A 26,397-nucleotide genomic window follows, 5' to 3' on the forward strand; every position below is an offset into this window, starting at 1 on the left:
AAAAGGAAATAATAAATAGAAGCTTTAGTTAAAATGATTTAACCATTGTGCAGAGACTATGAAAACATGTACATAAATTTACTGTATATGTGCTGCTTATTGTGATGACCTTTCTGTTAGATTCACAATGACACTTTTTGAAGAACTCCCTTACCTATAGTCCAAATGAGATGGCCTACTGCCCCATGACATCACCATGTAAGCTCTTAGGGCCGCAAATTGTTGTTTTTTTTTACCAGTTTTACAGAGGAAGAAAGCCTTATTTGGTTCTCCTTGATGTTGTCATTGCAGGCAATGAGTTGAGCATCTCCATACTGCTTAGGTAAACAAAGCTGGACATTTTCATTTACATCCATTCTAAGTTTCTGTACAATGGTTACAGAGGTTGAATAAAGAGAGTTAAACTCCTAGTTTCTAAGGAAAGGGCACTGTTTAGCCTTGTACAGCCAACGGCTCATTAAGGTTCCATAGCTGAGCATAGAATTTTTTTTAGATCCTAAATCTTTTAGGGTACCCACCCTAAAAACCATTCTCAGCACAGTCTCTATGGAAGCCAATGAATTGAGAGCTGCACATCAATCTAAAAAAAGCCACTTTAAATACATTTTAAATAAAGTTCCTCTCTAAAATCACCAAGACATGGCAAAAATATTTAGTATACTATGGTCTGGAAGCTCTATTGCTGCTTTGACTTACTCAGCACAACGGGAATTCATGTTTCATAAGTAACATTTAAGCTGAATTAATTGTTCAAACTACTAAAACATTAGGATGATTTTGCACATGTTTTGTGGTCAGTGACTATTGTACAGCCATGTATGAAGTGGTACTGTAGACAAAGCGTTATGGTATGGCAGCATTGAAGGGGACTGCGCAAGCTTCAGGAAGATTTCAACATATCCTGGAAGATGGAAAAGCAGCGTTTGGTAATATCAGTAAATTAAACATGAAGCACCACTTCTAGATGGGATGCCTAGGATTGTGGTGTTAATTCCAGTGATCTTTCCTGATAATTACAACAAACCGGTGCACCCGGTGATCAGTGCACCTGAATAAAAAGACTGTGCAAGTAGGATTTATCACATAAAAAATGCTGTTTGCTTTAGACAAAATAAAAGAATGAAATGAAAAAGAGTTAAGTCCACTATCAGACAAGACTCCATTCACAAGACAAGTGTGACAAGTGTGGACACAAAGAGTGCACTAAGATGACAGTTCTTTCATTGATTCGTGGGGAACAGCGCAGTAATTGAACATTTCCTTGAATGCGTTGTGGCAGTAACTATTCGTGGAGTGAGCATACCCATTCAGGTCAATTCTCAAGATGGTAGTTAAAGTTTGACTAGTCTTGAACTCACTGCAAAGCAAATAAAAAAAAAGACAGTCAGTGAAGAAATCGTATATGTGATAGTGTGTCCTACATGCTTATGCTAAACGGTAGCCTAGTATTTTATCTTTATTAACAAGAACATGCTCACTGTGCACATAGCCAAACAAGGACATACTGAACTGCAACAACAGTGAGGGTAAACAGAAGACTATGGGCATACCAAATGGTAACAGGATGTGCTTCAATTCTTTCCTTTTCATGTAAAATTTTGCAACCCAATTTACTTCTTCTATTTATAAGAAGGGAATGTGCAGTGGTTTTGTGCGTGTGTGTGTGTGTGTATATATATATATATATATATATATATATATATATATATATATATATATATATATATATATATATATATATATATATATACACATATATATATATATATATATATATATATATATATATATATATATATATATATATATACACACACACACTGTAAATATAGTCAATTCAAAACATAGTAGTACATATAGTACATATAGTCAAAACATTAAAAAATAGCATATTAAAGCAGAACTTCACTCTCTCAATCAACATTGGCTATTTTTAAACCTTATGCTGCTAGCATTAGTAAAAAGATAGAAAGGCAAATTAAATCCACTTATTTTAAACTTTGTTTTACATTTCTTCATCTGCCCCCTGTTTTCCATGCCTAGGCATATGATGTAATATATCCCAGGAGTCTTCAGGGGGGATGAGGGGTTTTCTCAACTAATCACACCTTCCTGCCTACCTAGGGCAGATGGATTCCAGGAAGTAAATGCAACATGAATCATTTGCCCTTACTCAAGATGGCCACAGCCAGACATGCTAAGGGATGTATTTTAAAGGGATGTCTCTGTATAATAAAGCACGGAGACATGGATGGATGGGTGAGTTTGCTTTGAATATTAAATATAACAAATAGCATTTTTGGTTTGTGGTGCTCAGAGGCAGTGTAGTTCTTCTTACCAAGTAGTCTTTGATTCAGTCAGCAGATGGCACTTTAGTCTTGTTTCCACATTTTCAGCTACCTCATATTTTAGATTTGCTGAGCAAATCAAAACTACGTAACTGAATGAGCCATCACAGCAGTGACTCATATCCTATCAAATGGCCTAGTTAGTATGAGGTTTAAAATATATATATTGTTTTAAATAAAACTACCAACTGGGGTATAAACCTGTCAGAAAGAACAATGAAGCACCACCACTGTGTTCCACCACTGATCAATGGAGGAAGCAACGCTGTAAAGCTTGCCTATCCAATGATAGAATATGACTGCATATTTTATATACTGCATATACTGTATAAATTGCAATAGTTAACACACATTGATATTTGATAATATTATTTTACATATAATCATTTATAACCATTGCATATTCTCTGTGACAATACAGTGCAATAATCAATCTCTATGTTCTGTGTAAATGCAACAAACAAAAGTCTTGCTTTTTCTTACTAGCCCTTTTGCCCATATTTGGCTCAATTAGTAACAATTAGAAGTAGTAACATTTGCATATCTACCAAAAAAAAAATGTTTTTTTACATAATTTAGTTCAGCCACATTTTACATTTTCAAATGTTGGGAAACATAATAAAGGTCATTATATATGCAAAGGTTTGCTTGTAGTCATTACACAGAAAAATGTGGAATTTGTCAAAAAATATATTACTTATCATAAATAATAATGTACTGTGTATTTTAGGACATTTTGTAGCATCAGGTATAGAGAAGGTGGCTTGAAAAACTGAGATTTACCACCTTGTATTTAAACTGTAGTATTAATATAATGTAATGTATATATAAAGAAAGCTATTTGAGCGCTAATAATGATCACAGATTATAAGCCAAGACTGCTAAGCCCTTTATATGTATTGCAAAGCTCTCAGGCACTGGATTATTTGCATTTCATATAGCCATTTTCATGCATAGGCAATATGGGACCATATGATGAGTGATGTGCAAAGTTAGTATTGGATCAACTATCGTAGCTTTTGGTTAGAGGGGAATAAGCTTTGACCGGTAAAAGAAAATATTGAAAATCTTCAAAATGATAAGTATCAGAAAAATACATAACTATAAAGTATATAAGTGTAGCTGATAAACAGGGTATTAAATTTAAAGTAGAAGCTTTAAAATCACTAAAACAATTTATTAACACTTTCTTCTACTTTCTTTAGAATAGGGGACCAACTCATTTAATGCAAAGTAAGTCCCTGAAAATATTCTCTGTGCCCCCTTTTCTACCTTCTGCTAACTGACACTAAAGAGTACAAATAACAAACCACTGAATGTTTGCATTGCATGATGGGAGTTGAGGAGCTTTGGCACAGAGGAGAGGGCACACACAGGAGCAAAAGCTCAAACAAATGTTTATTGACAGATGCATGAGAACATCATAAGTAGTATGCTCCTTTCATATAAATGTATTTTCTTTTTTTATCTAATGGGTTTCATGTATAAGCAATCAGTCCATACACATACAGCATGGCTTCATAGAAAAGGAACATACTCTTACATCTACAGACAAAGGAGTAAAATGTTAGCTGAAATGTATTTAAGTTTTAGAGTTCAAAACCAGTATGGCAACTGTGACAAAAGTTTAGAGGCACCACTCCACATGACCACAGAAGAAACAGCGCTGCTACCCAAAAAACTCACTAATGAAAAAGCCCCAAGGGTGCCCGATCCACAGCCGTTTCACTGAGTGCATATATAGAAAGATGATCCACACACCAGCAGTAGCTCTTAAAAAAATCTTCACCTTTTTCAAAAACCACAGTACACAACCGCAGATAAGATCAGTTGATGCGTTTGAAACGCATCAGCTAAACGTATCTGCGGTAGTGTACTGTGGTTTTTGAATAAATGTGAAGATTTTTTAAGATCCACTACTGGTTCATCTTTCTATATAACCACTGTGCGTGACCATCCAAAGCCCTAGCAACTCCCACTCATGATTATAGGCGAATAAAGAGCCCCTCCCGACTCTGTGAACACACTCTGGGGAAAAAGAAACCAAAGTCGCTGCACACCAACCTAACCTGAATTGTAGAGTCAACAAACAAACAAGGCCTTATCCTGGTTCCAATGGATTTTTAAAGTGTTATCAGAATAGGAATAAAGACTAAGCTTGGGTGCACACTATTGCAATATATAGACATTGCATGTGATTTGCACCGCATTGCTGTGCAGATCACATGCAATGTCTGTGCGAGGCGAATTCAGTCATACAGTTTGTATGGCTGAAATTGCACTGCATTCGCACAAAAATGCTACAGAAGCCTTTTTCCCGCACTGAAATTGGATTGCATGGGTGTTTACACCTGCACTGGAATCGTGCTGGTTCCCGCATCGCAATAGTGTGAATCGGGGCTTAGCCTTACAATCTTCCAATGGGTAAACGTGTTCAGGTGGCAAGTGTCTGAGCATGGCTTTCTCTTATTTTGGAGAAATTTCCTCTATGGGGCAGCAAGAGAGGTTTATTTTCACCGATGCTAAAGAAAAAACTTCACATGGGTTTTAACCATTCCTAGCTCTAATCTAAAATTATCTTTGAACAGTTGAATTGAACAGTGCCTTATGAGATGCTCAAAGCTTAGGATATTTTTATAACCTAATCTTGCTTTAAACTTTTCTACAACTTTATCCCTGATCTGTCTGGTGTGTTCCTTGGCTTTCATGATGCTGTTTGTTCACTAAGGTTCTCTAAAAAAAAACCTCAGAGGGCTGCACAGAACAGGCTGTATTTATACTGAAGCAACCTGTGTTGTGTAGGTATATAGCAGCACTGTCACATGAGATCTATTTAGTGAATCAAATGTGTAGCTTCTACTACACCAATAATAAAATTACAACTGATATATTAAATAAAAAATGGACAGAAAAAAGAAACATAAGACTATCCTGTGAGAGGTTAAATGTCACTACAAACTGATGTCATAAAGTCCATGCAAAGAGTCAATTTCAATTTCCATAAATAATCCGTGCTGCTGTGAAGCTATAACTGGTAACATGCAATCCTTGCACCACACCTCATGTCTCAATGTCACCATTTAAGAGGGTAAAGTTGGTTGGTTGCTGTGTGTACTGCACTTTTTGCTTAGAGATTTGCTTCTTGAGAATTTTTATTGAATACCCATGAAAAAGAAAGCTCAATAACTATATTTGAAATATAGTTCCTATGTTCACTGTGTTTGGAAGCAGTTTCTAATAACCCTTGGGACTATTTCTGTTTAGTAACAAGTTCATATGTTGAACTACCTACAGTTTTTGAAAAGTTGGGGCAAATCAATTGAAACAAAATTTAGTGAACTATAGATTAGGACTGTGTTCACATCTGTTGTGCACTTTAGGTGCGTTATATTTTAGGTCTGTTTACATGCGCTTTAAATGCATTACCATTTAACTCTACTGTATATAAAGTAGGTTTTGATGAAAGCACATCAAAGATGCAACAAGCAGAATTTTTTTTAAAAGTGTGCTTAACAGCACACATAAAATGTATAAGTGTGAACATGGCCTTAGCATATAACAGAGTGTTCCAAAGCAAAATTAGGCCTGCAAAACTAAAACGTATTATCTTATCCCGTTTACATTTTTAAAATGTCACACTTAAAAAACATATTGATGGCAAGTGCCCATCACTGTTGTAAAAAACATCAATATATCTGTGACAAAATCCTTCTAGAATTAACACACAAGTTTCTAGGCATCTTATAGATATGCTGGTTGATTGGGTCACACCAAGCTTACTTTCCAAGTTGAAAAAATGCACAACCGAGGCCAAGCCACACACTAGAACAGCAAGCTCATGCTATCTAGAGCTGGATTGCGTGCCTGCAGACACATCTACTTACTGTACTGGAGCCGGAACTTGACTGGCTGAGTTTATCAAAACGAAATTTGAGGTTGGATCTTGGGGAATTTCTACTCTTTAAATCTGTGAGAAGGAAAAACCATCAGATGTGCACTTCAATTGGGTTCTAGGCTAACTTAAAGTGGACATTTCTTAGTGCATTTATTATTTTTTAGTTCTGGGTTAAGTAAAGCAAGGTTTTACCCCCTTCCAGCTCCCCTCTATTTACCCCAAGGCAATAGAAACCAGAATTTTTGACTGAGGAATGGTTCTGAACTAGAAACACCATATGCTGGAGGAACCATGAATCTCACAGCAGAGCTTTGTCATGGTACAACAGGAGGAGGAGTAAAAACTTCACAATGTGATCAAACACAGTTAACCCCAAACTAAAGAATAGTTCTGGGTAGAGATCCACTTTAAACATTTTCTTCATTATAGAGGGAAATGTTTAGCAAAATGACTATACCACTTAGACATACTATGATTTAGTTATATATGCCATGTGTTAACTTTAGTTCATAGCTTCTACCATTTTAATTTGGGTATTGTTTTTTTATTTATCTTATATATATGTACCAGGTGGAAATAATAAAACGGATGGTATGTAGGAGAGAAGCAACATGAAGGAGGAACAGAAGCATTACAGGAAAAACTGTCAGCCTAAAGTGACCCTGTCACCACAGGGCCATTTTACACAATAGGTTGCCTGTAAAAGAAGTGTGAACATACTTACTTACCAGTGGCCCATGTATTGAAAAGCCCCCACATCTCCACTCCCCAACTGGATGAGTTGAATAGTTGCTTCCCCCTGGCCACTGCAGCTTAAGTACTTGGATGAGTGGAAGATCTGAATATAATGCAGCAGCTGGGTGAGGAGATGAGTTGGTTTTTCAGTACGCTGGTCACTAGAAAGGTAAACATATTAATGTTTGTTTTATAGGCAATCCATTGTGCAAAAGTAACTCTGTGGTAAGTCCCAGTTCACATTTTGCGATGCGGGAACGCTGCGAATATGCAGCGTGATCCCGCACCGCATCTGCACCCCTGGCAGTTCACACTGCCATATGCGATACACAGGGGGTGTCAATTAAAAGTTAAGGACACCCCCAGTTGCGATCGCAAATCGGAGTGCGATCTGCAAGTTCGCACAGAATCAGATCGCACTAGTATGAACCACTATGCGATCCGATTCTGCTGCGGATAAAAAAAAGGGTCAGGGGCGAGTTTAGTGTGGATGCGGTGCGAATTCAGCCATACAAAGTGTATGGCTGAAATTTGCACCGCACATGAGATTGCATGTAATTTAGGAGCAGTGCGCTCCGAATTACATGCGATCTCCGTGATCACACTAATGTGAACCGGGCTAAAAGGGTCACATTAAAGCCTAACATTAAATTAACTAAATTCATTTCAGGTGCATCAAAACAAAAAGTATACAACATCTTACAGTCTACTTTCTTTAGAAAGCAACCACAGCCTGGGTGAGAAAACCTGTCCCCTGCCCTTGCTCTCTGTATGAAAGCAGTGATCAAACTGCAGAGGTCCAACATGCCCCCTCCTGAGTCAGATCCAGAGTTCTCCAATCGGTAGGGAGCAAGCGCTAAAGGTCTGAGGCAGCATAGGGTGTGGAAGACCTCTGCAGAGAGACTACTACTTATCCTCAGAGTTTCAAGGGTCCTCTTGTGCAGCTGTTGACAGGTGTCAGGCTTTTCTATGCAAGCTGCATTAGAAAGAAAATGAACTGTAAGACATTGAGCAGCTTTTGAATTCATGCACCTGGAATGTATTTAGGTGACTTAAAGTGAAAGTTCCATTTCTTCTTTATAAAGTGCTCAAGTGTTGCCTTTCAGAAATCATTACAGGTGAGCTATTTATAAAGAACTGAAGAAGGGAACAACGGAAAAAGGTGGAGTTATTGCCAAAAGTAAGATTCCTTATTTTCCAGAAATGAAATAAGAAACATGATTGGTCACTATGAACAGCAGTTTTGTTTTTTCTAAATTTCTGTCCTTTTTAAATAACTCCCTTTTCACAATAGGCCTCTGACTTTTTCTGTTTCTAAATTTGTAACTACCTATTAAAGTGCACTTGCAGTTTGGAGATGGTAAGGATAAGCCTTTTAAAGATATGCCATTTACTAACGATGAAGGTTTTAAGACAGTAATCTTCCCCCGCTGTACTAAAGCCCCGTACACACGCACAGATTATTGGCCGTAAATTGTTGGCCAACGTCCGATCGACCGATTGTCGGCTTGTTAGTATGATGCTTCCGACAACCAACTGCGAATTTTTGGCCGAAAAAAATCTGGTGTCCATGCTATAAAATTTTTGTTGGCCAACAACGAACGGCCGATTGTTCCTCAGTCAGTACAGATTTCGGCAGACAAAAATCAGATGAGCAAGACTGGGCATGCTCAGAGAAGAAAAAACACACTGAAAGTCAACCAGAACATGACATCACTTCTGAAGTTGGTTTTTGTTGGCCAACAAAAGTCCAGTGCAAGTCTAGAGCACATTTCAACCAACAAACAACACTGGACAAAAGTTGGCCGATCAGTTGGCCAACAATCTGCGCGTGTGTACGGGGCTTAAGGCTGTAGGTAACCTTGCCTTGCAGACTGCAAAGCTCCACGTACTTTATATTTTGCAGTTGTATGTATGTATACACTTTTGTAGCATTCAGCTCTAACCTTTTTATTGTAACACAGGAAATTTGCTGATATGTTGTATAAGAAGCAATGTTAAAATGCTGAAAAACAGCTGAGTCTAAAACACCCAACTCCACAGTCTAATCTTTTAACACACTGTATACTTTGACATTTCTGTTTGAGCTGACAAAGGTGACTTTACTGCACTAAAGTCCTTGACAATTATATCAGCCCCACTCAGTTATCCTCTGCTGGGCAGCAGACTATCCCCCCTCCCCCTTGTGATCATCTGCATGACATAGTAAGGAGGCCAAAGCAATAGGTTCAGTTTAACTATGACTTGCCCAGCAGCATATGGGCATCGTTCACAGGTGTGTACCTAAGGATACATGTGAAAGCCTAAGGTTGTGTTTGCCCACAAAGGTTTCGCAGGTGTTCCCTGCATTTGCATGCAGGCAGTCTAATGTCTAATGGGACACAGTGGCTGCTCTTAATTTGACACCCATGTGGGTGCGGGTGCGTGTGTGTCCTCGAATTTACAATATATACATTCGGGGACCCGTATCCACATGGATGTGAATTTGGGAGCAGCTGCTGCGTCTCAATAGACATAAATGGGACTGCCTGCATGGATGCACAGAACACCTGTTTGCAAGGATGTACTAACCTTCCATTTGCACCTCTGCCACCTGCAGCAAAGTATTGTAAGCTACAGTTGCCAGAGCTGTAACTTACATAGCACTATGGTATCTTGGGCTGTAAATAAAATGAACTATGCACAGCACTTGTAGGAATCTTCTGGTGTTTGTTCCAAAGCCTTCATGTCAAAGTGACAGGTTCACTTTAATGGGTACATTATAGACCAGCTTTAGCAATGGGTGTCTGGATTCTACAGATTTAAAAATACAAAATGGTTGTTTCATAGATATTTCCAGTCAAGCACAAATATACAAGTAAAAGTGTTTAAATTTGAGGCCTGTGTGACATATTAGTGCTAATTAAAAGTGACTAAAAAAGAACAAAAATCATCCAAACTTAATAGATGTGTGTAAAAGACCAAAATAATTTTTTTGTGAATGTTGTGAAATTCTATATGAAAATTGTACACTTAAGTTAAGAAACTATATAAAAAACTTGAAATGATGTAAAAAATACAATTGTGAACAATTTTTTCAAGATGAACAGCTGTCTTCCATACCCCATGCTCCAATGTGCTCTATATTTCCATCTCACATGTGCTCTTCAGTGATACTCCTCCATCTTAATGTAAGGAGGGTACTCACCAGATGCATCTGGGCCACCAGGGCCCACACAGCTTGGTATATACAATAGGTTTCAACCTAAGACTCCTACCGTTTAAACAGTTTACTGCACAATTGAATGCAAAGTAGTGGGTGCCGCTTTTGGGCACAACAAAATTTGATTGTTCTATGGATTATTTTATGTGGAAAATTGAATTTTAATGAACGTATTGCATGATTATATGCTTTTTGCTTTATTCTGGGAATTTTGATGATTTGGAGCCTGATGTAACATTTAAAGAAGCTTTTACAAATATACCAAAGTCGGGACCATTCTAATTGAGGCGATTGGTTTTGAAGATGGGAGTCCTAAGCTGAGACCTATTGTATATGCCATGCTGTGTGGGTCCTGGTGGCCCAGATCCATCTGGTGAGTGACCCCCTTACATTAAGGTGGAGAAGTATCACTAAGGAGAACATGTGAGACGGAAATATAGAGCACATTGGAGCATGGGGTATGAAAGACAGCTGTTCATCTTGAAAAAATTGTTCACAATTATATTTTTTACATAATTTTAAGTTTTTTTATATAGTTTCTTAACTTAAGTGTACAATTTCCATATAGAATTTCACAACATTCATGGAAAAAAAGTTTTGGGTCTATTACACAAATCTATTAAGTTTGGATGATATTTTTTCTATTTTAGTCACTTTTAATTAGCACTAGTATATCATGCAGCGCCTCAAATTTAAACATTTTACCATTTACTTTGGGTAATCCCAAAATTTATGGCAACAACTTAGTGATCATCAAGTAGCCCAAATAGGAGGCGCCATTTCTTTTGCATAAAAAGCACAAATATACCTAAAACCTATGCCTACTTATTTTCCACTAACTTAGGTCAATTTTTAGCACCCGCTCAGGCTTGTGTATAAAGGTTAGTTAGAGAAGCACCTGTGGGGCTCCTGCTCATGATTAGAGGGGTAGAGGAAGTATGGTTCTCATTGCTAGGCGACGGACTGTAGACAAAAACGTCCTGTTTGTAGGGTGATGCGGTCAGTGGCTGGCTGCCCTGTGGAAAATGTTTGTAAAAATATATTTAGATAAAGCTGCATTCAACTGATTCAGAAATAGACAAGTTATGAATAGGACCAGACTGCACAAATGATTACAATAAAAGTAAGTCATATGGATTGTTAATAGACAAAACTGTGCCAGATTTATACTGAAAAAGGTAGAGAACAAAAAAAAAAAAAACAAGAGCGCCAGACAAACTGTTGAGAAACTATGAAGAGTTTATTTCAAATATAAAAGGAGAAGCCAACGCATTTCTTTGGGATAGCAACATTGCCTTTTCTTTGTTTCCAGTCACCCGCTGCAGATTGTTTTGTAGAGGGCCTACATACTGAGACCTGACATTTTTATTATTAATATATTTGAAGATTTTTGGGGGGTTTGTTCTACTTTCTTTTGCAATCTGTTGTTCATTTTTAATGTTTGCGTCCTTTATTTCCTCTTGAGAAGAGGAGATTGAGGGGATATGATCAAGATGTATAAATACATAAGTGGTCCATATAGTAAACTTGGTGTTGAGTTATTCACTTTAAGGTCACCACAGAGGTTAAGGTCTACATCTGGAGGAAAAGAGATTTAATCTCTTAATACGGAAAGGCTTCTTCACAGTAAGAGCTGTGAAAATGTGGAATAGACTCCCTTAAGAGGTGGTTCTGGCCAGCTCAGTAGATTGTTTTACGAAAGGCCTGGATTCTTTCTAGATACACATAATATAAATGGATAGTAATATTTATAGGTAAAGCTGATGCAAGTAAAATCCAATTGCCTCTTGGGGGATCAGGAAGGAATTTTTTCCAATGCTGTAGCAAATTGGATCATGCTTTATTGTTTTTTTTTTTCTATCTATCTATCTATCTATCTATCTATCTATCTATCTATCTATCTATCTATCTATCTATCTATCTATCTATCTATCTATCTATCTATCTATCTATCTATCTATCTATCTATCTATCTATCTATCTATCTATCTATCTATCTATCTATCTATCTATCTATCTATCTATCTATCTATCCATCCATACAGTGCCTTGCGAAAGTATTCGGCCCCCTTGAACTTTGCGACCTTTTGCTACTTTTCAGGCTTCAAACATAAAGATATAAAACTGTAATTTTTTTTGAAGAATCAACAACAAGTGGGACACAATTATAAAGTGGAACGAAATTAATTGGATATTTCAAACTTTTTTAACAAATAAAAAACTGAAAAATTGGGCGTGCAAAATTATTCTGCCCCCTTAAGTTAATACTTTGTAGCGCCACCTTTTGCTGCGATTACAGCTGTAAGTCGCTTGGGGTATGTCTCTATCAGTTTTGCACATCGAGAGACTGAAATTTTTGCCCATTCCTCCTTGCAAAACAGCTCGAGCTCAGTAAGGTTGGATGGAGAGCGTTTGTGAACAGCAGTTTTCAGTTCTTTCCACAGATTCTCGATTGGATTCAGGTCTGGACTTTGACTTTGCCATTCTAACACCTGGATATGTTTATTTGTAAACCATTCCATTGTAGATTTTGCTTTATGTTTTGGATCATTGTCTTGTTGGAAGACAAATCTCCGTCCCAGTCTCAGGTCTTTTGCAGACTCCATCAGGTTTTCTTCCAGAATGGTCCTGTATTTGGCTCCATCCATCTTCCCATCAATTTTAACCATCTTCCCTGTCCCTGCTGAAGAAAAGCAGGCCCAAACCATAATGCTGCCACCACCATGTTTGACAGTGGGGATGGTGTGTTCAGGGTGATGAGCTGTGTTGCTTTTACGCCAAACATAACGTTTTGCATTGTTGCCAAAAAGTTCGATTTTGGTTTCATCTGACCAGTGCACCTTCTTCCACATGTTTGGTGTGTTTCCCAGGTGGCTTGTGGCAAACTTTAAAGTACACTTTTTATGGATATCTTTAAGAAATGGCTTTTTTCTTGCCACTCTTCCATAAAGGCCAGATTTGTGCAGTATACGACTGATTGTTGTCCTATGGACAGAGTCTCCCACCTCAGGTGTAGATCTCTGCAGTTCATCCAGAGTGATCATGGGCCTCTTGGCTGCATCTCTGATCAGTCTTCTCCTTGTATGAGCTGAAAGTTTAGAGGGACGGCCAGGTCTTTGTAGATTTGCAGTGGTCTGATACTCCTTCCATTTCAATATTATCGCTTGCACAGTGCTCCTTGGGATGTTTAAAGCTTGGGAAATCTTTTTGTATCCAAATCCGGCTTTAAACTTCTTCACAACAGTATATCGGACCTGCCTGGTGTGTTCCTTGTTCTTCATGATGATCTTTGCGCTTTAACCGGACCTCTGAGACTATCACAGCGCAGGTGCATTTATACGGAGACTTGATTACACACAGGTGGATTCTTTTTATCATCATTAGTCATTTATGTCAACATTGAATCATTCAGAGATCCTCACTGAACTTCTGGAGAGAGTTTGCTGCACTGAAAATAAAGGGGCTGAAAATTTTGCACGCCCAATTTTTCATTTTTTATTTGTGCAAAAAGTTTAAAATATCCAATAAATTGTGTTCCACTTCATGATTGTGTCCCACTTGTTGATTCTTTACAAAAAATGACAGTTTTATATCTTTATGTTTGAAGCCTGAAATGTGGCAAAAGGTCGAAAAGTTCAAGGGGGCCGAATACTTTCGCAATGCACTGTGTGTATATATATATATATATATATATATATATATATATATATATATATAGATAGATAGATATATATAGATATATTTTTTTATTTTACCCTTCTATTGGTTGGACTTGTGTCTTTTTTCAACCAGGCTAACTATGTAACATTTATTGGGGCTTAAAATTGCTGATAAAAATCCGGATGGTATCAGGCTTGATGTGTTCAATATGATAAATGTTAATATGTTAAGAGCAAGTTCCAGAAGCTGACCACAGAAACCCTTTGAGCCGTTATGAAGGGTTAAGCGGTCAGTTAGAACTATGTTGGTTTTGCCTTTTGATGTTTCAGTATGAAATATAATCTCACATTTTTCTTTTTTCCTATATCTCTTGCATTTCACCCAAAACACCCCTAGAGGACTATTAATGTCTGTCATCTGCCAACCAAAGCCCTTGTACACTTCAGTATGGTTTATATTTTGACAGTGAGGCCTGTCAGCTGCCAAACCAGAACTTTTGTAAGCTTCAGTTTGTTTTATATATTGACAGTGAATTGATCTACTTCTGGATTCAATGGCCTCTATCTCTGTCTCTTAGATTAGGATTGCACATTGAAGTGTATGTCACTTTTATATCCTCAGTACATAGATATAGCACTCTGTCACATCACTCATTTGCTTTGTGTTCTATAATACAATGTATTGATAGAATCCAACACTACTTGCATAAACTCATCTTTAATCAAACGGGATTTTCTGTTAAACAATCAGCTTCTAAAAAAATAAAATTTTGAATAATAAAATTCTCAACTTCTCCAGTGCCAAGGGAGTTTCCAACACATTGTGAATACATAAAAACAACACAACACACTATGCTACATAACAACACAGAAGATAATATTTCCCAACTGGAAATATTAGTTGTACGATATTGTTGCTTTAGAAACATATAGCAGTGCTTAATGTCTTAAATTGTGTTGAGGTGGAATTAAAGAAAACATTTTTTAAAATATTTATTTATTTTGGATAGATTGGAGAAGAGTTAGATCTTCTGCCAAATTTTTTATTGCTGCCTATATCCCCACTGGGAAGATTTACCCCGCGCTTTGTCTTGGTAACCACTGTCACTGAAAAAGCAAGTGAGCGTAAATCCCAGAGTTTTCACCTGAACAAATAGTGAAGGTATGCCTTGCAATAGTACACCTGATTTGGTAACAAGTGGGTAATTCCTCTAAATTTGGGGAAATTTTTTCTCACATCCTGCTGTGTCCCTGGGACAAGAAGTGAAGGAAAATCTTCCCAACAGGACACAGACTGCAAAAACCTGAAAGAGTTTGAGACCTTCCCTACTCAATCCAAAGGAAATATATATATATATATATATATATGTATATATATATATATATATATATATATATATAATTATTATGTCAGGTACTTATATAGCGCTGTCAATTTACGCAGCACTTTACATTTACATTACACATTCACATCAGTCCCTGCCCTCAAGGAGCGTACAATCTAAGGTATATATATACATACATACAGTGTCTCACAAAAGTGAGTACACCCCTCACAATTTTGTAAATATTTTATTATATCTTTTCATGAGACAGCACTGAAGAAATTACACTTTGCTACAATGTAATGTAGTGAGTGTACAGCTTGTATAACAGTGTACATTTGCTGTCCCCTCAAAATAACTCAACATACAGCCATTAATGTCTAAACTGCTGGCAAAAAAATTGAGTACACCCCAAAGTGTAAAAGTCTAAATTGGGCCCAATTAGCTATATTTCCTCCCCGGTGTCATATGATTCATTAGAGTTACAAGGTCTCAGTTGTGAATGGTGAGCAGGTGTGTTAAATTTGGTGTCATCAATCTCACTCTCTCATACTGGTCACTGGAAGTTCAACATGGCACCTCATGGCAAAGAACTCTCTGAGAATCTGAAAAAAAGAATTGTGGCTGTACATAAAGATGACCTAGGCTATAAGAAGATTGCCAAGACCCTGAAACTGAGGTGCAGTACAGTGGCCAAGACTATACAGTGGTTTACCAGGGCAGGTTCCACTTAGAACAGGCCTCGCCATAGTCAACCAAAGTAGTGGAGTGCACAAGCTCAGCGTCATATCCAGAGGTTGTCTTTGGGAAATAGACATTTGAGTGCTGCCAGCATTGCTGCAGAGGTTGAAGGGGTGGGGGGTCAGCCTGTCAGTGCTTAGACCATACGCCACACACTGCATCAAATTGGTCTGCTAAGCTGTCCCAGAAGGAAGCCTCTTCTATAGATGATGCACAAGAAAGCCCACAAACAGTTTGCTGAAGACAAGCAGAGTAAGGACATGGATTACTGGAACCATGTCCTGTGGTCTGATGAGGTCAAGATAAACTTATTTGGTTCAGATGGTGTCAAGCGTGTGTTGCGGCATCCAGGTGAGAAGTACAAAGACAAGTGTGTCTTGCCAACAGTCAAGCATGGTGGGAGGAGTGCCATGGTCCTGGGCTGCATGAGTGCTGCTGGCACTGGGGAGCTACAGTTAATTGAGGGAACCACGAATGCCAACATGTACTGTAACATACTGAAGCAGGACATGATCTCCCCTCTGCAGGGCAATATTCCAACATAACGACCCCAAACACACCTCCAAGCTGACCATTGCTTTGCTAAAGAAGCTAAAGGTAAAGGTGATGGACTGGCCAAGCATGTCTCCAGACCTAAATCCTGTTAAGCATCTGTGGGGCATCCTCAAATGGAAGGTGGAGGAGCCCAAGGTCTTTAATATCCACCAGCTCTGTGATGGTAACCTGTGAAGCTCTGGTGAACGCCATGCCCAAGAGGGTTAAGGCAGTGCTGGAAAATAATGGTGGCCACACAAAATATTGACACTTTGGGCCCAATTTGGACATTTTCACTTAGGGGTGTACTCACTTTTGTTGCCAGGGGTTTAGACATTAATGGCTGTGTGTTGAGTTATTTTGAGGGGACAGCAAATTTACTCTGTTATACAACCTGTACATTCACTACTTTACTTTTGTCAAATACTGTATATATATACTGTTTATATATATATATATATATATATATATATATATATATATATATATATATATATATATATATTTCATACATATATTTTGAGGTTCAATTGAAAGAAAACAAAGTATCCCTCATCACCAGGTAAATTATGAATCTCTAAAATATATTATCTTCATAGGTAACTTCCTATTAATAATACATACATTAATTGCAAGAATACATTGAATCAAAAAACAGTTTTTATTTAATGAGTTTGTTCTGCTTTTTTTTAAAGATGGTTTTTACTTGGCTGATGAAGGTTTACTGCACACAATGTGTGCTGTTAATAAATATATATAGGTGCATTTCATAAAATTTGAATGTCATTAAAAAATTAATTTATTTCAGTAATTCAATTTAAAAAGTGAAACTTATATATTTTATATAGGTACGTTACACACAGAGTGATATATTTCAAGGATTTTCCTATTTTAATTTTGATGATTATGGCTTACAGCTAGTTAAAACCAAAAATTCAGTATTTCAGAAAATTTGATTATTACATAAGACCAATAAAAAAAGGAATTTTAGTACAGAAATGTTAGCTTACTAAAAGTATGTCCATGTACAGTATAGTATGCACTCAATACTTGGTCGGGGCTCCTTTTGCATGAATTACTGCATCAATGCGGCATGGCATGGAGGCGATCAGCCTGTGGCACTGCTGAGGTGTTATGGATAGCGGCTTTGATAGTGGCTTTCAGCTCATTTACATTGTTGGGTCTGGTGTCTCTCATCTTCCTCTTGACACTATCCCACAGATTCTCTATGGGGTTTAGGTCAGGTGGGTTTGCTGGCCAATCAAACACAGTGATACCATGATAATTACTTTTGGCAGTGTGGTCAGGTGCCAAGTCCTGCTGGAAAATGAAATCAGCATCTCCATAAAGCTGGTCAGCAGAGGGAAGCATGAAGTGCTCGAGAATTTCCTGATAGAGGGCTGCACTGACTTTGGACTTGATAAAGCACAGTGGACCAACAACAGCAGATGACATGGCTCCCCAAATCATCACTGACTGTGGAAAATCCACACTAGACCTCATTCAACTTGAATTATGTGCCTCTCCACTCTTCCTCCAGACTCTGGGAGCTTGATTTCCAAATGAAATGCAACATTTTACACAATCATTGATGATTTGAATTACTGAAATAAATTACTGAAATAAATTAACTTTTTGAGGATATTCTCATTTTATGAGATGCCCCTGTATTTTCTGCCCATTTTCAGCTAAGAAATGTGTATTCATGTCAGCAACTGCGATAATTTAGGCCTGAGAAAAATTGGTACTAAAACATAGGCCAATGAACAGCCAAAAAATGTTTTGGATAAAAAATGTTCTTGCTATATAATTTCAATGTCTATATGCTGAACTCACAAACAGGTTAGCTTTCTACTGGGACTGTGAAATACGCACCACACTCTCATACTCCTCCATGGCCTCACTCTCTCCAGCTGTACTGCTGAAACTGCTTGTACTGGACGAGGAGCGAGAAATATTGGATCGGCCATTCTCTTTCAGTTTTATGTAGGGTCTAAAAAAAATGAAAATAGTTAAAAGAAAGATTCAATATGAGTATATCTTGAGAAAGTTGGTTCAACAGGGAAGCTTTTAAAGTTAGAAAATCATGGTTAAATTAGCAAATAAACATTATCCAGCTCTTTATTTAAAGCGGTAGTAAACAGCAAAAGAAAAACAATTAGGTCCCTGCAGTATAATGTCTTGTGCTAGCGTGCATCACATACTAGCATGATCTGACAGACTTACCTTAAAATTAAGCCCTCCAGTGGTGCACTGTCACCGGTGACAGGGCTTCAATTTTCACCCATTTTTCTTTCTGGGTTGGTGGGCTCTGCATGTGTGCAGGAGTCACGGCCACAGCACAGAACTCTCAATCAATGGCACGCCGTCCATTGAGAGCTCATGCACCAGTGGCGTCACTGGCTGCTACTAAAGAACATATCTCCTCAACGAGGCATGTTTAGGAGATATTTAGTGTACCTTCAGGTGAGCCTTATTATAGGCTTATCTGTAGGTATATATAAAAAAGCAGAGTTTACTACCGGTTTTAAGTATATACCTGAGCAAATAAAACCACATCCATTTATGAAATACATGAACATTTCAAGTACAGAAAAATACTTGTTGATCCGTCCAGAAATCCAGTGAAATCCTAATTTCTTGAAGTAAACAGACAACCCTTCCTCTGCTGCACTGAAACCTCAGGGAGTGTTACAAAACCCCAAACCCTCTACGCTATGGAATGAAAAATAGGATAGGATTTCATAGGGCTTTTTTTCTATACGCACTACTGGCTCCTCTGGCAGCCACAGGTCCTGGCTGGGGGGAGTCGCATTCCTCAGAGACAGTGACAGTGATTGTCTCCAGTTAAGCCATGCCCCTTTCAGACCTCCAGTGAGTAGAGATTCACTCTGACACAAGAAAATTAGAATACTGCCTGCCATAACCTTTGCCTTCCAAATATAAATGAGCCCTAATAGAATGAATTTGAGCCTTGCCATCTTTTCACTGCAGTCAGATTGAAACATTGTTTTGATTGACCAAGGCAATTTAGTTGCGGTCGAGTGTGCTGCTCTGTGCACACTACCAATCCCATAGTTGATAGTTCCTAGTCCAATTTTGGGAGTGAGTAAGAGAGGGTGGTTACATTTGTAGATACAGTGGGACAATGAAGAAAGCACGTAACGAGTTTAGTGTCACTTTAAAAATATTCACTTATAAAAATAAATTACTTAAGTATCATAAAATTCTGTTACAAAATCAGGTCAATTGATCTCACATTGGTCTGATCCATATTTCAAGAGGAGTAGAAATGGCTGTAGAGGTGTATGTTGGTAATCTGTGATGTAGTTAAATAGCACAAGGAGGAGATTGCCTCTAGAAACCACTCATTAGGCATGACACAGGGCATTAACTATCCCTATATAGGTACGGGGAGGCATAGAACCTCTGATATCACAAGCTGTGGAGGCACTGGACATGACAGAATCACTACCATTTTATTATAGTGCCACCACTACAGCCAACAGAATTAGAACTTGATAAATCAAGATTCTACAAGCTGAGCATTCACGTAAAAGGGTAGAAAAATTGCCTTGATTTCCATTTTAATTTATCTGCATACTTAGATGTTGATTCTGTACAGTATTATTATCAATGACTTTTCATAGCTATTACAACATTACACTTATATATATCTGGAAAATATATGACCGTAAAATACAGGGACAAGAAACTGAGAAGAGTCCTTGCTATCAGAATAACATAAAAGCAACATAAAAGCAAGAAATTACAGGCATTTTACTATCTGAATTTTCTGTTGCTTCAATGTAATGTTTAAAACACTATCCTTTACCTCTCCTTGTTGGGACAGATCTCTGGAGAACTGGGATTTGATGAGGTTTCAGATTTAACATCCTGCGATGAATGTGCACAGTCTGGGGTTTTAGGAGTGGTGGACATGCTATCACTTTAAGCACAAAAAAAAAAAAACACAAAACATTTAAGGTTAACACATAAGTCAACTGAGAAGGATGACAAATCTACAAGGGTGACTAGATACAGTTATTAGGATGTCCAGAGGTTTTACCAAGAATGACAGTGAGACATCTGTCCACGTTCAACTCAACTGTGATTATCTTTGTTACATAAATTTAAGAATGTCAGCACTTCTTAGTGTAAAGCCTCGTACACACGCAACGATTATCGGCCGACCGATCGTCCGACTTTTGTCCAGAGTGGTGTTTTGTTGGTTGGAATGTGCCTAGACTGCACACTAATTTTCTCGCCCAACAAAAATCTACTTCAGAAGTGATGTCATGTTTTGGTTTGCTTTCTTTGTGTTTTTTCTTCTCTGAGCATGCCCAGACTTGCTCATAAGATTTTTTTCTGACGAAATCTGTACTGACGGAAAATCGGCCGTTGTGTTGACGGCCAACAAAAATTTTATAGTGTGCAGACCAGATTTTTTTCGTCCGAAAAGTCGGAGTCGGTTGTTGGAAGCATCATACTAACAAGCCGAAAATCGGCGATCGGACGTTGGATGAAATTTCCCTGCCAATTTTAGACGCGTGTGTACGAGGCTAAAGTAGCTGCTTGTAATTAGTGCAGATATACAAAGCACTGAAATACTAAAAATAAGAAAAAAAAAATGCAGCGCTTAACACATCTTATATAAAAACACCTGAAGTGTTCTAATAATACATTAAAGTGAAAAATACTAAAAAGCAAACATAAAAGGTCGTTCAAGGTGAGTGTCTGTGTAAAAAAGTTCAAGGTGATATATTTCAGGTGGTCTCCAACCTCCAGTGATCCAGCCTCCCAGTGCAGCCATGTACTATTAGAACACTTCAGGTGTTTTATAAAAAAGGTGTTATGCTCTGCATTTTCATCTTTGTTACCTAGGGGTTTACTTCCTAAAGCTAGAGAGTGCAAATCAGTCACACTTCTGCAGAGAAACCAATCGGCTTCTAACCTCAGCTTGTTTAATTAGGCTTTGGCAAAAAATCCTGGAAGCTGATTTGTTTCTATGCAGAAGTGTGACTGATTTAGCACTCTCTAGCTTTAGTACATAAACTCCATAGTTACATAGGTATTCTGGTTGAAAAAAGACAAGTCCAATCAGTTCAACCAATAAAAGGGAAAAAAAAAAAAAGAATCAAAAAATCATACAATCCCATATACACAATCCTACACTGAACAAAATTATAAACGCAACAGTTTTGTTTTTGCTCCCATTTTTCATGAGTTGAACTCAAAGATCTAAGACTTTTTCTATGTACACAAAAGGCCTATTTCTAAGGCACACCTGTGCAATAATCATGCTGTCTAATCAGCATCTTGATATGTCACACCTGTGAGGTGGATGGATTATCTCGGCAAAGGAGAAGTGCTCACTGACACACATAAAGGCCCCTTTCAGAGCTTTCCGATCCGATCCGTCTGTCAGTTTTTTAGGCGGACCTGAGCGGATGCTCCGCTGACACCCGCTACTATCTGATCCTGTATGTGAAATCCGGGCGGATGGAAACCCTATTTTCCACCTGTCTGGAGGATTGGATTCGATCTCCCCATAGAGGAGAGCGAAGATCTGACAGCTCCGTCTCTGCACAAAGAGCGGAGACGGAGCTGTCATCCGCCTGCTCAGCAGGGATTGGCAGATCGATCCCCCACTGAGCAGAACGGACTCTGTCGGGCGGTGCACCCATGTGAAAGGGGCCTTAGACAGATTTGTGAACAATATTTGAGAGAAATTTTATGTACATAGAAAAGGTCTTAGATCTTTGAGTTCAGCTCATGAAAAATGGGGCCAAATACAAAAGTGTTGCGTTTATAATTTTGTTCAACCCCAGGAAAGCATTATGCAATTTGCTTCAGCAGGTCGAAAAAATGCCTGCCTGATCCAAAGAGAGGGGACTTTGTCATTTAGTAGGTCTAGAATTGGGGCTGACATATGGCTAACACTTAGCCCTCTTTCACATTGAAGTTCTTCGTCATGCGATTTGAAAAGTTGCAGCCTATTGCCCGGTAATGGCACCATTGTGTTCGGTGTAAACGAGGACTTAACGATAGGGACCATTTATGAGATGCTTTTACAAAAAAAGTTGTAAAATCACTAAATGATCTAATGGGATAATAAGCAATAATGGTTGAAAGAGTTCCTTATTCCCTTCTATGTTAGCCATATTTGGTCAGATTGTAGCCTGGTTATTGCTTTCAGGTTACTCTTAAATCAGAACATGGAGTATTGTTCAAGACAGAAAGGCATGATTTTACATTTTCCACAGTAAATAAACACATATAGGGGGATAACTATCAATGCTGTCCCAAGCCAATGCTAAACAGGAGCATTAAACTCACCTTCCATAGTTTTCATGTCCTAGTACCTATCATTGGCTGGCTGGCTGCATACAAATATTTGTGTGCCCTGCCCCTTCCCATAGGAACAATTACAACTTTCTAGAAGATTGGCTAGATAGCTGCTTCCCCCAGGTAGGGAAAATATACCGATATGGAAAGGCACCAGGAAAGGAGGATGAGTATTCATGTCTACATGGCAGCATACACATGGCTAATAGTTGGCTACACAAGAGAAAATGCATGCTAAGGAAAAATGTATTAAATAGTGAGTAGATTATCTTGGCAAATATTTATAGAGCTATACAACCTGTGGAGTGGATTGGATTTGGGGGAGGGGGTGGTTTTTGGGGGGGGGGGGGGGGCTCCAACTATGTACAAAACTATACCATGAAGACCCCAAGAAAAAAGATTATGACATAGATATATTCTAATTATGTATTATGGTTCGTAGTACTGCGAAATAATAAAACCTGACTCTGTCCCGGTTCACATTTGTGCGATGCGGGAACGCTGCGAATATGCAGCGTGATCCCGCATTGCATCCGCACCCCTGGCAGTTCACACTGCTATATGTGATACGCAGGGGGTGTCAATTAAAAGTTAACGACACCCCCAGTTGCGATTGCATATAGCAGTGCGATCAGCAAGTTCGCACAGAATCGGATTGCACTAGTGTGAACCACTATGCGATCCGATTCTGCTGAGGATAAAAAAAAGCCTCATGTGCGTGTTTAGTGCGGATGCGGTGCGAATTCAGCCATACAAACTGTATGGCTGAAATTTGCACCGCACTTGAGATCGCATGTAATTTAGGAGCAGTGCGCTCACTAATTACATGCGATCTCTGTGATCGCACTAATGTGAACCAGGGCTCTGACCACTTCCTAATTTTGCTTGTGCAAATCTGTTTTGATATTCTGCCTAGGATTACAAGTGCAGTGGTTGCAAATACACCTGAAAAGATTTTGCTGATAACTGGCAGCCTGATTTGCATCTATCTTTTTGCTATTTTACTTTAAAAATGTCCCCATGGTATTAAAAACTTGCCAGAAGTGCTACCTCCCCCTCCCAACCCTAAACTTAAAAAGAAAAGAAAAAAAGCAGAACATGCACTTAAATAAATAACAGTGCTGATTAATCAACTGCTTTACTATGAGAGCAAACTCAGAGCACCTGTGGAGTGATTCCAATTCGGCTTCTTCCTCTTTCTATTAATTAGTCATTTATTCTCCATTACAGATGCATTTTTGTATTTTTATCTCTGATTACTACCTGCCATACCAACACGGAAATTGTATCTTTTTACCTTTTCTTTCTGTAGTGTGTTAGGTTTCTGTAGTCAGTTATGACATAAGAAGTGGCATACATGATAAAAAAAAAAAAGAATCCACGTGTGCATGACTGTTAAATACACAGCAAAAGCATTATGTTGTTTGTTAAAGTGTTTTTGTGATTTTTACACATAAAAGTGCATAAATGCATTCTAGTGGCTAGAATAAATTATTTTTCTAGCCAATAGAGTACGTTTGTGTGCATACCCTTCTAGACGTCATAAGCGCAAAATTTCATGTAATTATACACCTAAACTTGCAGTTGTTTTAGTTGGATGTTTCTGCCAGCTCCTAGCAGTAACATCAAGCATACATAGAAGTATTTGAATACACACGTGTGCATGGGACCTAAATAGATACTTTGCCTAGAAGGATTCGGCTTTGAAGTGGTTCCAGGTTCAGGTTACTTAGGTAATTGAATTATGAATATTTGATCTAGTCATTCCTTAACAGCGAACCCAAATAGATCAAAGCATAGATACATATATCTTACTTGCTAAGGGAACCTGTGAGGAGGCAAAACACTTAAAGTAAAGACCTTGACTAGAAATTTTTCTAATTGCAGACTTGCATGTGAAGGCCCGTAAAGAAAATCGGAAGTAAAATTTCGTCTGACGAAGGATCTGCCGATTTTCGGATTGTTAGTATGGTGCTTTCGACAGCCGATTTCGAAGTTTCGGAATATAAAAACTTTAATCAAAAAATTTTAATCGTACGTGAACACAATGTCCGATTTTTGTTCAATTAGTACAGTTTTCATCCAAAAAAAAATCGTAAGAGCAAGACTAGGCATGCTTGGAAACGAAAGAATACATACAAAACAATTCAACACGTCATAATTTCTGAAGTTGAATTCTGTCGTACGAGAATTTTCGTATGTTGAGTAACCTTTTGATAAAAAAACTGACAAAAATGTGTCCGATAATCTGATTGTTTGTACAAGGCTTAAGTGATGCAAATCATAATGAAGCTGAATACATTCAGTTTCATGGCCCTAGGACTAGAATATTGCTGCTTTGCATACATTAATGCTGCGTTGGGGATTCCTTATATCATAGACACACAGTATGCAAACACTTTTTTCTGCACATTAAAAAACATATACCTGTTGTAGATTAATAATTATACCGTCTATCATCTGTTGCCTGCTTATAGAGAGGAAATTCATTTTAAGGCCCCAATTACACTCTGCGTTGCGTTACCGTACATTATCACAATACAATACAATGAACAGGGCCTAAAGGATTATTACAGTTTATGAGCAAATTGCCAAGCAAGTACATTGACTCAGTAAGGGAAGATGTTCTTTCCAGCCATGCAGCAATGACAGGTAAAGACAGGAGAACAAGAACCTCTTACACTTTGCAAAAGTTCCCTTTTTAAAAGATAGAAGCTAACATTTGGAAATGTCAAAGAAAAGAGCAGCATTGAGCCTACACCAAGAGTCACATTTCGGCACAATGATACAGAATGAATTCGGGTTTTTATCTTTGACGTGTAAAATAAGAATAAAGACCTAATTTAAAAGGAGAACTCCAGCAAGCTGTGCCCAATGCAGCCACATGAGGAGTGTTTGCTACAATACCTACTAGGAGATAGCCATGTGTGTGCCATGATAACTACTACTAGATAGTCAGGTACAGCATGTGTTGTAATAACTACTAGAGGAGAGCCAAGTGTGTGCCATGATAACTACTACTAGATAGTCAGGTACAGTATGTGTTGTAATAACTACTAGAGGAGAGCCAAGTGTGTGCCATGATAACTACTACTAGATAGTCAGGTACAATATGTACTGTAATAACTACTAGAGCAGTGATGGCGAACCTAGGCATCCCAGATGTTTTGGAACTACTTTTCCAAAGATGCTCCACTCCACTGCAGAGTGCATGTGCATCATGGGAAATGTAGTTCCAAAACATCTGGCGTTCCAAGGTTCGCCATCACTGTACTAGAGGATAGCCAAGTGTGTACCATGATAACTACTGGTAGATAGTCAGGTACAGTATGTGCTGTAATACCTTCAAGGGTAAAGTACAAGGGTATGCCATAATAACTACTACTAGATAGTCAGGTGTGTGCTGTAATACCTACTAGGGCAGTGATGGTGAACCTTGGCACCCAAGATGTTTTGGAACTACATTTCCCATGATGCTCATGTACTCTGCAGTGTAGTTGAGCATCATGAGAAATGTAGTTCCAAAACATCTGGGGTGCCAAGGTTCGCCATCACTGTACTAGGGGATAGCCAAATGTGTGTCATAATAACTACTCCGAGATAGTCAGGT

At 38.2% G+C, this 26,397-nt stretch overlaps 1 protein-coding gene across 1 annotated transcript in view; it reads right to left on the reverse strand.

Moving 5' to 3' along the window:
- Nucleotides 1-502: 502 nt before the first annotated feature.
- The window catches only part of RAP1GAP2 (RAP1 GTPase activating protein 2), a 949,148-nt gene continuing 923,253 nt past the window's right edge, over nt 503-26,397 (reverse strand). Inside the window, exons 20-24 of the mRNA XM_082245390.1 lie at nt 20,275-20,388; nt 18,315-18,432; nt 11,079-11,196; nt 6,233-6,315; nt 503-1,357 (exon numbers count right to left, since the gene is read on the reverse strand). Coding sequence (XP_082101516.1) covers nt 1,355-1,357; nt 6,233-6,315; nt 11,079-11,196; nt 18,315-18,432; nt 20,275-20,388 — 436 coding nt within the window. The 3' untranslated portion in view covers nt 503-1,354. The remainder of the gene's footprint in view (nt 1,358-6,232; nt 6,316-11,078; nt 11,197-18,314; nt 18,433-20,274; nt 20,389-26,397) is intronic.

Source organism: Pelophylax lessonae, assembly GCF_965119305.1.
Source record: "Pelophylax lessonae genome assembly, chromosome: 2".
In the NCBI taxonomy this organism is placed as follows: domain Eukaryota; kingdom Metazoa; phylum Chordata; class Amphibia; order Anura; family Ranidae; genus Pelophylax; species Pelophylax lessonae.